The 13,323-nt window shown below is 39.7% G+C and overlaps 1 protein-coding gene across 1 annotated transcript in view; it reads right to left on the bottom strand.

The window, feature by feature from the left end:
* csnk2a2a (casein kinase 2, alpha prime polypeptide a) overlaps positions 1-13,088 on the bottom strand; it is a 14,413-nt gene extending 1,325 nt beyond the window's left edge. The window contains exons 1-11 of the mRNA XM_034866252.1: positions 12,824-13,088; positions 8,724-9,103; positions 7,236-7,347; positions 6,140-6,241; positions 5,939-5,989; positions 5,734-5,793; positions 3,626-3,709; positions 2,788-2,898; positions 2,090-2,191; positions 971-1,071; positions 716-864 (exon numbers count right to left, since the gene is read on the bottom strand). Coding sequence (XP_034722143.1) covers positions 716-864; positions 971-1,071; positions 2,090-2,191; positions 2,788-2,898; positions 3,626-3,709; positions 5,734-5,793; positions 5,939-5,989; positions 6,140-6,241; positions 7,236-7,347; positions 8,724-8,830 — 979 coding nt within the window. The 5' untranslated portion in view covers positions 8,831-9,103; positions 12,824-13,088. The remainder of the gene's footprint in view (positions 1-715; positions 865-970; positions 1,072-2,089; positions 2,192-2,787; positions 2,899-3,625; positions 3,710-5,733; positions 5,794-5,938; positions 5,990-6,139; positions 6,242-7,235; positions 7,348-8,723; positions 9,104-12,823) is intronic.
* Positions 13,089-13,323: the final 235 nt, after the last annotated feature.

Below are 13,323 nucleotides of genomic sequence, written 5' to 3' on the forward strand. Positions count from 1 at the left end.
TTGGCTGCTTAGAAATTAAGTGTTAACGAGCAGTTGGACAGGTGTACCTAATAAAGTGGCCGGTGAGTGTATATTAACTAAAGCTTTAGTGCGTCATTTTTGACATTATTGACCGTTTGCTACATGCAACCCAAATCAGCGCCACACAAGTCTCTCTGTATTCCTCAGTATGAGATGTAGAGTAGTAGAGATGTTCCGATACCAGTGTCAGTATGGCCGCTGATACTGCCTAAAACGTTGGTATTACATGATAAAATCCTGAAGAAAATCTACATTAACGTAGTTTATTTATGTTCTTTTTCCGTTATGACAAACTGTCAAACTGGATAAAAACAGAAAGTTCTGTGCCGTTCATTGTTTGAGAGTTTAACGTGAGCCAGACCGACAACAAAGATAGAAATCATATCACATCCACACAGGGAGAGTAGTACACGGCTGTTAAAATATAATCAAATATATGACACACTGGTATCAGATCAGTACTCTGTATTAGCCGATGTGCCGATAAGTTCAGGTATCAGGATCGGTGTCGGGAAGCAATGAATGGCTTCGGACAGGCCTGCACAATACTGGAAAACACTGACATTGCGCTATTTTTCTCTGTGATATATAAAGCAATATGAAAAAAGAAGAAGACATTTTTAAAAGATGACATAAATAGTTCTCTAGTGTTGCTTTAAATGGCGTGCAGGTGTGCTTATGCGTGCATACTAACAGAAGTAAGGGTGCTGCATGGCCTCGGCCGCCGTCAGCCTCTGCTGGTGGTCGTAGCGCAGCAGCTTGTCCAGCAGGTCCAGGGCCTCCGGACTCACCAGGTGCTGGTTCTCTGACTGGATGAACTGCTCCCAGCGCTTCCTCGTTTGCCTGGACACAAAAACATGTCACATGACTGAACTCACGCTCTACTTACTGTGACAGCGGGCCTGGGCTTCAAGTGGTTTTAAATACATCTGAATGGCCTGATACTCACTGTCCCAGCAGGTCTTTGAAGCGAGTGTCCAGTTCTATGTGATATTTGTGAAGGTAACCGAAGAGCTCATCTGTGCCAAGAACTTTAGCGATGCGGACGAGCTGGAAAAAAACATACACGCACTTTTAATATGATACACGTAGAGCTGCAAAGCTGAATCAATGAGTTGTAAAGTATCAATTTAATCACCAACTATTTTAATAATGGGCAGTGGAGGCCTAAAAGGTTAGAGAAGCGAGCTGGTGACCCAGAATCCTCAGACTGACTAGAGATTATCTTCTATTTTCTTCTCTACTCTGACTAAACTGAGTAAACTGAATATCGTTGAATTGTGGACAAAAGACATTTAAGGAATCTTTGGATATCTTGGGTTTTGGGAAACATTGATGAACATGTATCACCAGTTTGACCTTTTATAGAACAAACAACTAATCGATTAATCAAGAAAAAAATTGGCAGATGACTGGTTAATGAAAGTAATCGTTATTCCCACCGTAGCTTCGTAAATATTAAAGGACGACGGCTCCGGTTCAGCAAAGTGCTGAAAACGCGGAAGTCTTCTGCAACACAGAATGATGCTCATTTTCTGAATTATGGTCTTGTTTATTTTAAAATCAGCAATAGAGCGGGGGGTGTTTCAGGGCGTGGCCATGATGTGATTGCCAGGGAAAGTGTGTAACATAACGTAGAGTGTAAGGGCTCCTCCCTCTCGTCTAAAATCTTCACATCCACAACCAGGATGGCTGCGCCCGTAACGGCAAAGTCGACGACTCATAGCAGATCTCCACAAACCAACGGGTGACGTCACACACGCTCTGTGTCCAGTAATGTTAACAGTCTATGGTTGCAGCCCTAAACTCATCAGTTATATCCTGCCGACACATTTCATTAGAATTACAGGGTTTAATATCTGAAAACAAATACATTTATGCCCCAATATGTGATTCCTGATTTCAACTAGAGGTGAGAATGGGATTTAAAGAGAGAGAGAGAGAGAGAGAGAGAGAGGAGAGAGAAGAGAGAGAGAGAGAGAGAGAGAGAGGAGAGAGAAGAGAGAAGAGAGAAGAGAGAAGAGAGAGAGAGAGAGAGATATTAAGGGATCTTTATCTGCGCCGTTACCTGGTCGTAGTTGTCCTGACCGTGAAAAAACGGTTCCTTCAGAAAGATCATGCTGGCCAACATGCAGCCTAGACTCCACATGTCCAAACTATAGTCATACATCTGGAGGGAGAGAAAGTAGAACACACAGCAAGAAGTATTATTACAGCCCGACCAATAGTGATACAGATATTTGGTGATCTAAAAATCTGATATATCGGCCAAAATAAATATATTTTTTAAAATCCAGAAAGGCGTAACATAACATGAACAGATTTCTCTACCATTAGTCATTCACGAGTCCTCACTAAAATAATATGATAATGCAGTTTAAAAATAAATTTGTTTTTTATATTGTGCTTACGTACTGTTAAGACGATAAAACCAACAAATTTAAGATATTGACGTTCTGATAAATAAATGGATAAAAACACAAAATTGAAACCTTCCAACAACAACACAATAACAAAAAAAAGAAATAAATCTGCACGTTGCCAACAGGGACGTTGTAGAGCGCCCTCTGGTGGACAAATGACAACACTCATAACATGGTTGTGGTTGTTTAGTCGGCTTTTATTCAGTTTTTTTAAATATTCATTTATCGGCAATTATAAATGCCGATACCGATAGTTTGGAAACTGCCTAATATCGGCCGCCGATATGTTGGTCTGGCTCTAATAATTATGCAACATAATAACTAAATAATTAATAATGATTACCTGATAGTCCACTAGCAGCTCGGGGCCTTTGAAATATCGAGAGGCCACCCTGACGTTGTATTCCTGAGCGGGATGGTAAAATTCTGCCAAACCCCAATCTATAAGACGCAGCTGAGACACAGAGAGGAAACACGCATCCACCAGGGTTATGGTTCAGGGTTACGCATGGAAACTTCTTGTTAAGTGTTTGGAAGTCTGGTCGAACTTTAGGAACTTTCCCTTTAAATAAAGTAATTTGTTCTTCCTTCTAATTACAACAAAAGTACCTCAAACACAAATTGCTTCAAATATAATAAAATACATTTCTATGAGAGGAAGTGGCATTAGAACCAGGTGGGGATTTTTTCTCACACACACACACACACACACACACACACACACACACACACACACACACACACACACACACACACACACACACACACACACACACACACACACACACACACACACACACACACACACACACACACACACACACACACACACACACACACACACACACACACACACACACACACACACACACACACACACACACACACACACACACACCCTGTGGATTGTTAACAATCAAAAAAACTACATAAGTAGTAGAATAAAAAGAATAAGAACACCGTCGTTTCACACTATTTTGACAAAACTCAGCAAGACGTCTGGTGCCGTTGTGCTTCTGCTTTTCAAAATAAAACCTCGGGCCTCATAATGTGTTTTTAATATGCACATTTACAGCATTTAGATTCTAATACACTGCCATGTTGTGTGTTTGAAGGCTTTATGAATTGTGTGTATTATTTCCTTATGAAGTCCTGTAGGTGCGCCTCATTCGGCTCGTTACCTTTCTCATCTGGTGGTCGATCATCACGTTGTGGGGCTTCACGTCCCGGTGCATGATGCCCATACTGTGACAGTAGTCCAGAGCCTGAAGGAACAGACAGCCACACATTATTAACACGGTGGATTACAGCGGTGTGTTTAATCCATCCCAGCTTCATCCGAGTCTCCTGAAGTAGCCGTGCAGGCGCACTGCGTAGCCTACAGCGTGCGTTTCTGAAGTCTGAAGCATGGGCAGATTTGGGATATTATGAGGACAGCTGGGTTCTGTTTGCAGAACGTGCATACAAGTTGCTGCTAAAAAAGGCATTAAATACACTTAAAAATAAAGCAAAAACACTGACAACCATGATAACGTATCATAATGTAAAGGAGGTTTTTCCTCACCACTGATGAACTAGTTGCACGCATTTTGGGGAATTACTAGAATTCTCGGGGCTTTGTAAATTGTAGAGAGTTGTCTATACCTCGAGATAACGTCTGTTATGATTTGATACCATAAATATCACTGAAACAATTGAACTGATAGATTTGGTCACTAGAACCGAGAGGTTAACTTTGACAGACTGCCCTGAGGCTTCTTCCTTCCTGGGCCTCTTTTCACTCAAAGTCCAGACTCATGAAGCCAAAAAGGAAAAAAACGCCAAATTATTGTCATTATCATTTAATCCCTTGATTGTTTTTTTACACGACTTTTTGATATTTTATAAAACTATCTTCAAATATTTTTTTATTTGGACCAACTGTCAAAAACTGAAAGATATTCGATTTACAGAAAAACAACAGAAAACTGAAATTCTTCCCCTTTCAGAAGCTGGAAACAGCAGATGTTGTGTTTGATAAATTAAATTATCAGAGTTGCTGTTGATTAATTTCAGTCCATTTAATTGTTTCAGCACTAATTGAGTTAGAACAAACCTCCCATAGCCTCCATACATTTCCAATTTTCTCAGCATTACATTGCAGTCTGCTTCCAGTCAATCACAGAAGTTAACTCCTAAAAACGTCACCACACAAATCCAACCGTCATATTCACAGTTTTCATTTGAAAAGTTGCATATAATGGGGTGTCAGGATGGTTTTGAAGGTCACAATTCGACCCAATTTAAACAAATTTCAGCAGTAACCACGTTAACAGCCACCGCTCTTTGCAAAAATGTCTCAGTTTTTTTTAGTGACACAGTTGTATCTGAGTTTAACAACATGTACATGAATGCACCATGGAGTCCAGTCGGAGCCTACTTCCTTTACCTTTGTTGTGTGCGTGTGTGTGTGTGTGTGTGTGTGTGTGTGTGTGTGTGTGTGTGTGTGTGTGTGTGTGTGGGTGCGTGTGTGCATGCGGACACATGGTGACTTTAGGGAAGCACGAGGATATATTTTTTTTCACAAAGTCAAATTTAAGACGTTTTAACATACTTATGAATTAAATTGAGAGCTATATCACAACTCAAAAACCCTCAAAAAAACTCGACTTGAGAGACGGAAACCATTGTTAAACTTGCTCTTCCCAACAGTCTTTCATGAAAAAGGCTCGCGCAGCCTCTCACTCGACCGCAGTATAAGTTGCACGTTGGTCTCCTTTGTAGTCGTAATACACTGAATTGTATCTGGAGTACAGGTAAATAACTACAACACCACAGAATACACAACATCGTAAAGCACTGCGGTAGCGTTACAAAGAGAAATTTAGGCCTGTGTAAAATTATCTTAGACCTGGAAGATAATTCTTTAGCAAATTTAAGACTTTTTTTTTTTTTCAGACCTTGCAGAAACCCTGACACAGGAATGCCAGCCACCGATAGCTAGTTAATTAATTACCTCAGGCTAATTAATTTATTTAAACAAAATCGCAATTTAATATTTGGACCGGTAAAACACACGCCTAGCCGATGGATCTTTTCATCAATTTGGACACTTTGTGAAAGTAGGCGTGGGTGTAGAAGAACGTTTAAAAATTACTGGGGGGATCGCCGATCCGCCTTCTGATTTTGATATGGATACGATATTGAAAACTCATTTTGAAAGGTTTTCCATTTCAATTAGAAATCGCAACAAACCCTAGTAAATAACTATGATGATGAACGACTGGTGATGTAAACAAGAGGTTTTTACCTTGAGCAGCTCATACATGTAGAAACGGATATCATAGTCTGTCAGCTTCTGGTAAAGCTCCTGTGGAACAACATGAAGTATAACATGTTCAGAAAAATCATCAATAACAAGACACCTGGCACAGCATTAACTGGAGGGTTGTTATGCATGTTATTAATAATGGATATCAATGGCGGCGTGTATGATGTCGGCCAAACTTAAGTACCTTAAAATCTGTGTTATTGATGCACTCAAAGACAAGCGCTGGTGTTCTGGACTGCAAAGAGAGGACAAGACAAGGCTAAGCTGAGGAGAGCAGCAGGTAGGTGGATCACGCGCGCGCGCGCGCACACACACACACACACACACACACACACACACACACACACACACACACACACACACACACACACGGAACCAAACTCACCACCGGGTCTTTGACCGTGTCCACCAGGCGGATGATGTTGGTTCCTCCGCGCAGGTTTTCAAGAATTTTGATTTCTCGTTTGATCTTCTTCTTCTTGACGGGCTGCAAAAGAAAACGAGTGGTTCCAAATAACACATTATTAATACACAAAAAAACAACAACTTTGAGCCACACTATGCTGAACACAACAACACATGGCGTCTACATCTTGTCAACAACAGCTCTATAAAACTTCAGAACTCTAGTCCTGACCTAATGGGAGATGGGGAGTATTCGGTATCAGTATTTGGTATTACACGTGTCACCAGTGTGCCTCAACCTCTCGAAAACCTCTACAAATGACAAGCGGCTAACGACCTCAAACAGGTACATCTAATTTAGGATAATAAATGGAGTGGAGGTGGACATTTTGAAGGCAGACTAACAAGGTTAAACTTTGAGGGTCAGACCTCTAGCTGATAGACAGGTGTCCAAATACTTATTTGCAGCTGTATCATACAAATAAATAGTTAAAGAAAATCAAACATTGTGATTTCTGGATATTTTTTTAATAGATAATGTCTCTCACAGTGGACATGCACATACGATGACAGTTTCAGACCTCTCCATGATTTCTAAGTGGGAGAACTTGCAAAATAGCAAGGTGTTCAAATACTTATTGTCCTCACTGTATACTGTGTGAGTGTGTGTGTGTGTAGGGCTACACGATATAAGAAATGATTGTTTTTGTATCATTCTCATTGAAAATTATTAACATCGAAAGAAATTGAAATGATTATAATGTATAATGTATGCATGTGTGTGTGTGTGTGTGTGTGTGTGTGTGTGTGTGTGCGCAAGCGTGTATGTTTTGTATCATTATTCTCATTTTCTTTTAAAATTAACGCGTGGATGCGTGTTCTTATGCATGTATATTTTTGCCTTTGTGACGCACTTTGGTGGAAAACTTGTTTGCTTTAAACTGCTTTATGAATGAAATTAACTTGAAAAAGTTAAAATGTTGACTCACTGCTACACTCTGTCAGGCAGAAACCAAGTAAGCAAAGCTCAAACAATAGAAGTTACAGTGCACCCAAAGCAGACGTAATAGGCTCACCTTGAGGATTTTCACCACCACTTTCTCATTGTTGGTCACATTTATGGCCTCAAATACTTCGCTGTACTTCCCTCGACCCAGTTTACGCACCAGCTGATAGTTGTCTTGGTTGCTGAGAAAGAGTGAAAACATTCATCAGAAATTAAAGTAAGAACAAACCGATCAAACTATCGCCTCAGTCAGAAGTCCTGAAACTATTAGTTATTTAAGACATTTCTGGTGCAAAACCAACGAACGTTCGCTTGCTCCGGCTTCTCAGATACAAACATTTTCTACTTTTCTCTGTTTTAAATTATTGTAAACTCAACATCTTCGTGTTATAGACGTCACGTTGGTCTCTGGGAAATTATAACAGACATTTCTTTTAAAAAATATCTTTTTTAAAGACATTTTACAGACTAAACAATTAGTAATTGAATCATAAAAATAAATAAAAGGTGATTTGATAATCAAAATATTTCTTTGTTTCAACCTGAAAACAAATGACTTCTGGAAATTAATGATGATCTATTCATTTTTAAATTATTTCATCAATCAATCTAATAATTGGTTAATTCGTGAAGAGAACACCTCGCCAAAGTGCCAGTTTGCCCACTCAAGTCGGTTACAAAGACGAGCTGCAGTCAGAGAGAGAGAGAGAGAGAGAGAGAGAGAGAGAGAGAGAGAGAGAGAGAGAGAGAGAGAGAGAGAGAGAGAGAGAGAGAGATCCACCCTAACACCAGATACTGACTGGTTTTCAGACCAGCCCAATGCAGTAAAACTGCACATTTTACAGTGGCCTTGTGTTGTGGCCGACCTAAAAACACACCTGTGCAATAATCATGCTGTCTAATCAGCATCTTGATACGCCACCTGTGAGGTGGATGGATGATCTCGGCAAAGGAGAAGTGCTCACTAACACAGATTAAGACAGATTTGTGAACAATATAAAGAGAGAAATAAGCCTTTTGTGTACGTAGAAGAAGTCTTAGATCTTTGAGTTCAGCTCATGAAAAATGGGGGCAAAAACAAAAATATTGTGTTTATAATTTTCTTCAGTATAATAATTGTTCAGTTAGTAAAATGTCAGCCAATCACAGGATCCCAGAGCATAAAGCCATTTCTTGAAATTGTTTTGTCCGACTGACAGCTGAACACAAAAATCTAAGCTGAGGATCTAATTGCAGTTTTCCTGCCAGATATTGTGATTACAATTCGAGCAATTCAAGTTTTTTTAAATACATATCGCACCAAATACTTAACATGTATTGTTGAAGTAATAACTAAAAGATACACTGAGAAAACAACCTGTGATATGTAACATTGTTCCCACATTTATCTTATAAAATATGTTAAACCAAACACTCAACTAAAATTTTCACCATTGAATAATCGCGGTCTTCATGATTAGCTAAACACATTCTATCAGATCTCACTTTAGATTTGAAAACCATTAATCATTCAGCCCTAACAGAGACCATCTTTGCCGCCGTAGCTTTGTAACCGTACCTCCAGTTTGGCACGTGTGCGTCATAGTCCCAGTACTCCCTGTTCTTCTGTGTGTTGACATCGGTGTACACCCGAGCCTTGCTGCTGGCCGGCGTGGATCCGGGCATCGCTAGCTTCGCGGCTCCGTGTCGAGGACCGTCCTCTCCCGCTAAGTAGTTCTTGGCTCGATACTGGAAGGCGGCGCAGCGACTCTCCAGGAAATGAGGCTCTAACAAGATGCCGGTGCGGTCCTTACCATCGGCTTTGGCTGCTTGCGCCCTCTGATGAAAGGCGTCGGGCCGGTCTGACGCGGCGGTGGTGCAGACTGACAGAGCTACGATCACCGAGTGTGTGAAGCCCCTGAGCAGGATGTTGGGCAGGATGGTTTGAAGACCTGCCAGCTGCAGAACACCCAGGGAGGAGAAGAAGAGAGACAGAGAGAGAGAGAGAGAGAGAGAGAGAAAAGAGGCTGAGGAGGAGCACAGACCTTCAACAACGAATGTTTGACAATCCAAAAACACTTCATCATATCAGTAAAATCAATTAAAACACAATTTATAGTTATTTACATACGCAACCAGACAAGCAACAGAAGGCTGTGAATAGAGCAACTGGAGTGCTTTAACACTGTAATCTCTCTAATAAATCAGGCAATCTCTGAATGTTTCTGTGTGTCTTTGTTGTGGGTAAAAAAATAAAAAAATAAAATCACCCTTCCGTGTCCACCCTTCACAATAAAAGCCCAGCCTAAATTCACTCAGAGCATTTCGTTAAGAGGAAACTTAATTAAAAAAAAAAAGCAATCGATCCGTTCAAACGGGCACTGACTAAATTAACAAAGATCAATGTTATCAAAGGAAATAAGGAGAATGCCATTTTCTCTTTATGTAGACTGTAATATGGAGCCTACTGAGTGTAATGTATGTTTTTAAATGTACTTCAGGGCAACAAAGAGTGGAGGCGGCTTCTGATTTGGGCGTTAAACCAAAACTTGAGGTAATTCTTCTTCTATTTAAGACGGCTACTAACTAATTTCATTAATATCTCTTTTAATCCTTTGGTGTTTTAAATGTTAAAATAACAAAAGGATATAATTTCCTTCGGCCAAAGATGATGTATTAAAAATGCTGGTTTTATTCATTGACCATCAGTCCAAAACCTTTAGGAACTTTAATTTAAGTGTTTCTGTTTGATTTTGAAAACTTGTGCCTTTTACTTAGAATTGAGTTCACGATTCTCTGCCACGATGTTTTTGGCCGCGACAAAACAAAACAAAACAAATTGGCGGTACCGAACAGATTTATTTTGGCACCTATGAGACATTTCTCATCACCACAAGCATGTAAACACAGATGCTTTGATGAAGAGAAGGGAGAGCACTGCAGCACTTTAAAACCTCTCATATACAGGCTCTGTTTAACAGTCTCTGTTTAACAGTCTCTGTTTACAACTCACGGAAGGAAGTGGTAGCGTTTTGGGATGCAGTCGGCTCGAAAAATTAAATGAGACATTTTTTTTAAAGTAATTTTTTTGCCCCTTTAATGTTAAATCAGTTATTTAAAAAATGTAATCGTGAACTGTGTGAATCAAGATCTCGATTTAATAACAGTTAACCGTGCAGGCCTATGCCACGGTATCAGAAATAGGGCCTACCGGTTGCTTAGGAACCAGCTCAACAGTGGAACCGGGTTTCGGTACCCAACCCTACTTGAAACCGGGTTTTAGGTTTGTGGATCTGTTATCCTGTTTGGAAACAAGGAAAAAAAGAGAGAATTTGCTGCGTTTTCTCCATCTGGCATGACAACCTGAAAAACAACTGCACCTGAACTAGATCCACACGGAGACCTTAAACAGTCTAAAAATACCTTTGCCAGACAGAAGGAACAGCCCGTTTTGTGACACAGTGTCCTGTCAAATTGTGTATTCTGTGAGAACTCAGCCTCCCGACGCCCACAGACCGTTTTACCATAATCTCCTTATCAGATACAAGAAAAAAATGGAAATATCACGGCTTCCTCGCCATCCAGACTACACCGGACTTACATTTAAAAACTCACTGACTGTCTTTAGACGTGATGAACATGGACGAGCTGAAGACTTTAAAACCCAGTTTTAGAATGTGATTTTGTTTGCCCTTTTTTCCGTTTGTTATTTGAGAAAGCAGAAATATTTAACCAATTTAAATCTGAAAACAACTATACTTTGACTTGTCAAACCTGAACTGGATGAGCGTGGAGACTTTAAACATGGTGTAGGAAAGCAGAAAGAACAGCTTGTGACAGATAAGTGATGTCTTCATTCATCTGTCAGTACAAACTACACCCTACACCCTACACCTATTGACCATTTCATCGTAATCCCCTTCTCAGATTTTAGAAACATATTCTCCCTTTTCCCGCCATCCAGACCACATCCCCCCTTTAATGTATACGCCACCTTAGAGTTGTCACACAAATACACTAAAGACTGGAGCTGCAAAATTTATTTATTTATTTTTTTTAAATCATCATTGCAACACCAACTGGTGCAATATACATATCGCAAAAAGCTGCAAAATATTGCAATAAACAGTCTGGTAGGTAGGTAGAGCTGTGCGATAGGGAGAAAATCAGATATCACGGGATTCTTGACCAATTATCTCAATATCAATATTGTGGCGATATTCTAGGATTGACAATTGGTTCTTTAACTAAATATCTTCACACTTAGATTTTGGATAAATATTCATCCGTAGTGTGGACATAATGTCTAAGTGGGGAAAAAGGCAAATAACAGAACAGCTAGAACAGTCTGGTAAGTCCAGAAAAGTACATCACTTTACTGTAATGCAGCATTTAAAACCAGGAAAAGACACTTATGCCATATTACAATGTTATGAAATCCAAAATCTGAGACGTTATCTAGTCTCATATCATGATATCTATATAACATCGATATGTTGGCCAGCCCTACACTGATGTTTTTGTGTTAGTTAAAAAAAGTAAAAAATGACAAGTGAATAAAACACTGCACTTAGTAATATAACTTGCTTTTTTAGTGGTGTCTTTTAATTTATAATTTAGAGTTCAAATTGTTATAATACTGAAAGCATTAGAAAGGCGGAACTGAGTCCACTTTAATATCCGTTTATTTATCGCAAGTAATATCGTTATCACGACATTCAGCAAAGTTATGGCATATTTTCTTCATATTGTGCAGCCCTAATAAAGACTGTTAAAATCCCAGTTTCAGGATTGTGATACTTGACAAAAAACTCTGGACAAGGTGAACATTTAGTGTTTAAAAATCACCTTTTCAGACCATTTGGCTGCATTTTCTCCATACAAACCACAACAGACCAGATGTAGACCACTGTCTACAATACCTCTGTCTGTCTGTGTCTGTCTGTCTGCGTGTGTGTGTGTGTGTAGCTATGTGTGTGTGTAGCTATGTGTGTGTGTGTAGCTCTGTGTGTGCATGTATCAGAGTGAGTGAGTGTGTCTGTTTGTATTCAGAGTTGTCAAACCTGGACAAGGTTACCATACACTTAAAGGTGTAAGTGTAAATATTTACTCATAATAGATATCACCATGAAATTTCTTACAAAAACTATCTTCTGTATTAAGTGTTTTGACTTTTTCTTTTGATATGTACAGACACAAATAGATAACCTGTACTTAATTATACACATACATCTGTAATTTGGATGTGCCCCCCCCGCCCGCCCCCCCCATTAGTCCGAAAGAAGGCATGTTATTGAAGAAAAATAGCCCAAAATTCAAAATGAAAAAACATATGTTATTGCCTGTAACGTTAGTGACATTCCTTAAAAGAAAACTTCGCTATCATAAATGTTAGTTATCTCAAGTTATCTCAACATTTAATCCCATCTGTGAGAACCAGCCTCATCGTACGCTAACTAGCTAACGTTAGTTAACGGTACGTGACCTAGCTTACTTAGCAAAAAATAAAATCCCAAAACGTAGCTAGCTAAACCTTGAAAGCAGCCATACTGATATATATACACATCGTAAGTCGTGTACGTACACATTTTATACACATTTATTGACTATAAACAATTTATTAGTGTCGACATTTGTGTAAATGTGAAATCAATAACGGTGCTAAAGTTAGCCGCTAACCTCGTCGTAGAAATATCCGAGCTCAGAGGAAGTCCGCCCGACATGAACGGTAACTCGTTAGCACCTCGCTAGCGGTACGTTGCTCTCCGTGCTGCCGGTGTAGCACCGCCAAGGTTAGTTATTGAGAATGTGGGTGTGTATATCAGCAGTATCGGTGATATATTAATTTCATCGGATGGGTGGTGGAGGTACATCTAGCAGCGGTTCGTTAGCAGAACCAGGATGCTCTTCCTTTTTTGCAGTAAACATCACCCGGAAGTGAATCAAGAGGCTGCCGTTTATTGAACCGATGTGTCAACGCGGCGGCCATATTAGGACGGACTAGCCGTGCCTCCTATGCGTATGTGTTAATCGAGTCAGCAACATTAAAATCATAATTCCTCGCTTATGGTCAGTTGAGGAACTGCAGTTCAGCCCGGAGCTGCCACTTCAATAACAAAAAAACAAAAAACAAATGTAATCTTCAGCAATTTACTGAAATATATTTCTAATTAAAATTA

Source organism: Etheostoma cragini, chromosome 1 (assembly GCF_013103735.1).
Source record: "Etheostoma cragini isolate CJK2018 chromosome 1, CSU_Ecrag_1.0, whole genome shotgun sequence".
In the NCBI taxonomy this organism is placed as follows: domain Eukaryota; kingdom Metazoa; phylum Chordata; class Actinopteri; order Perciformes; family Percidae; genus Etheostoma; species Etheostoma cragini.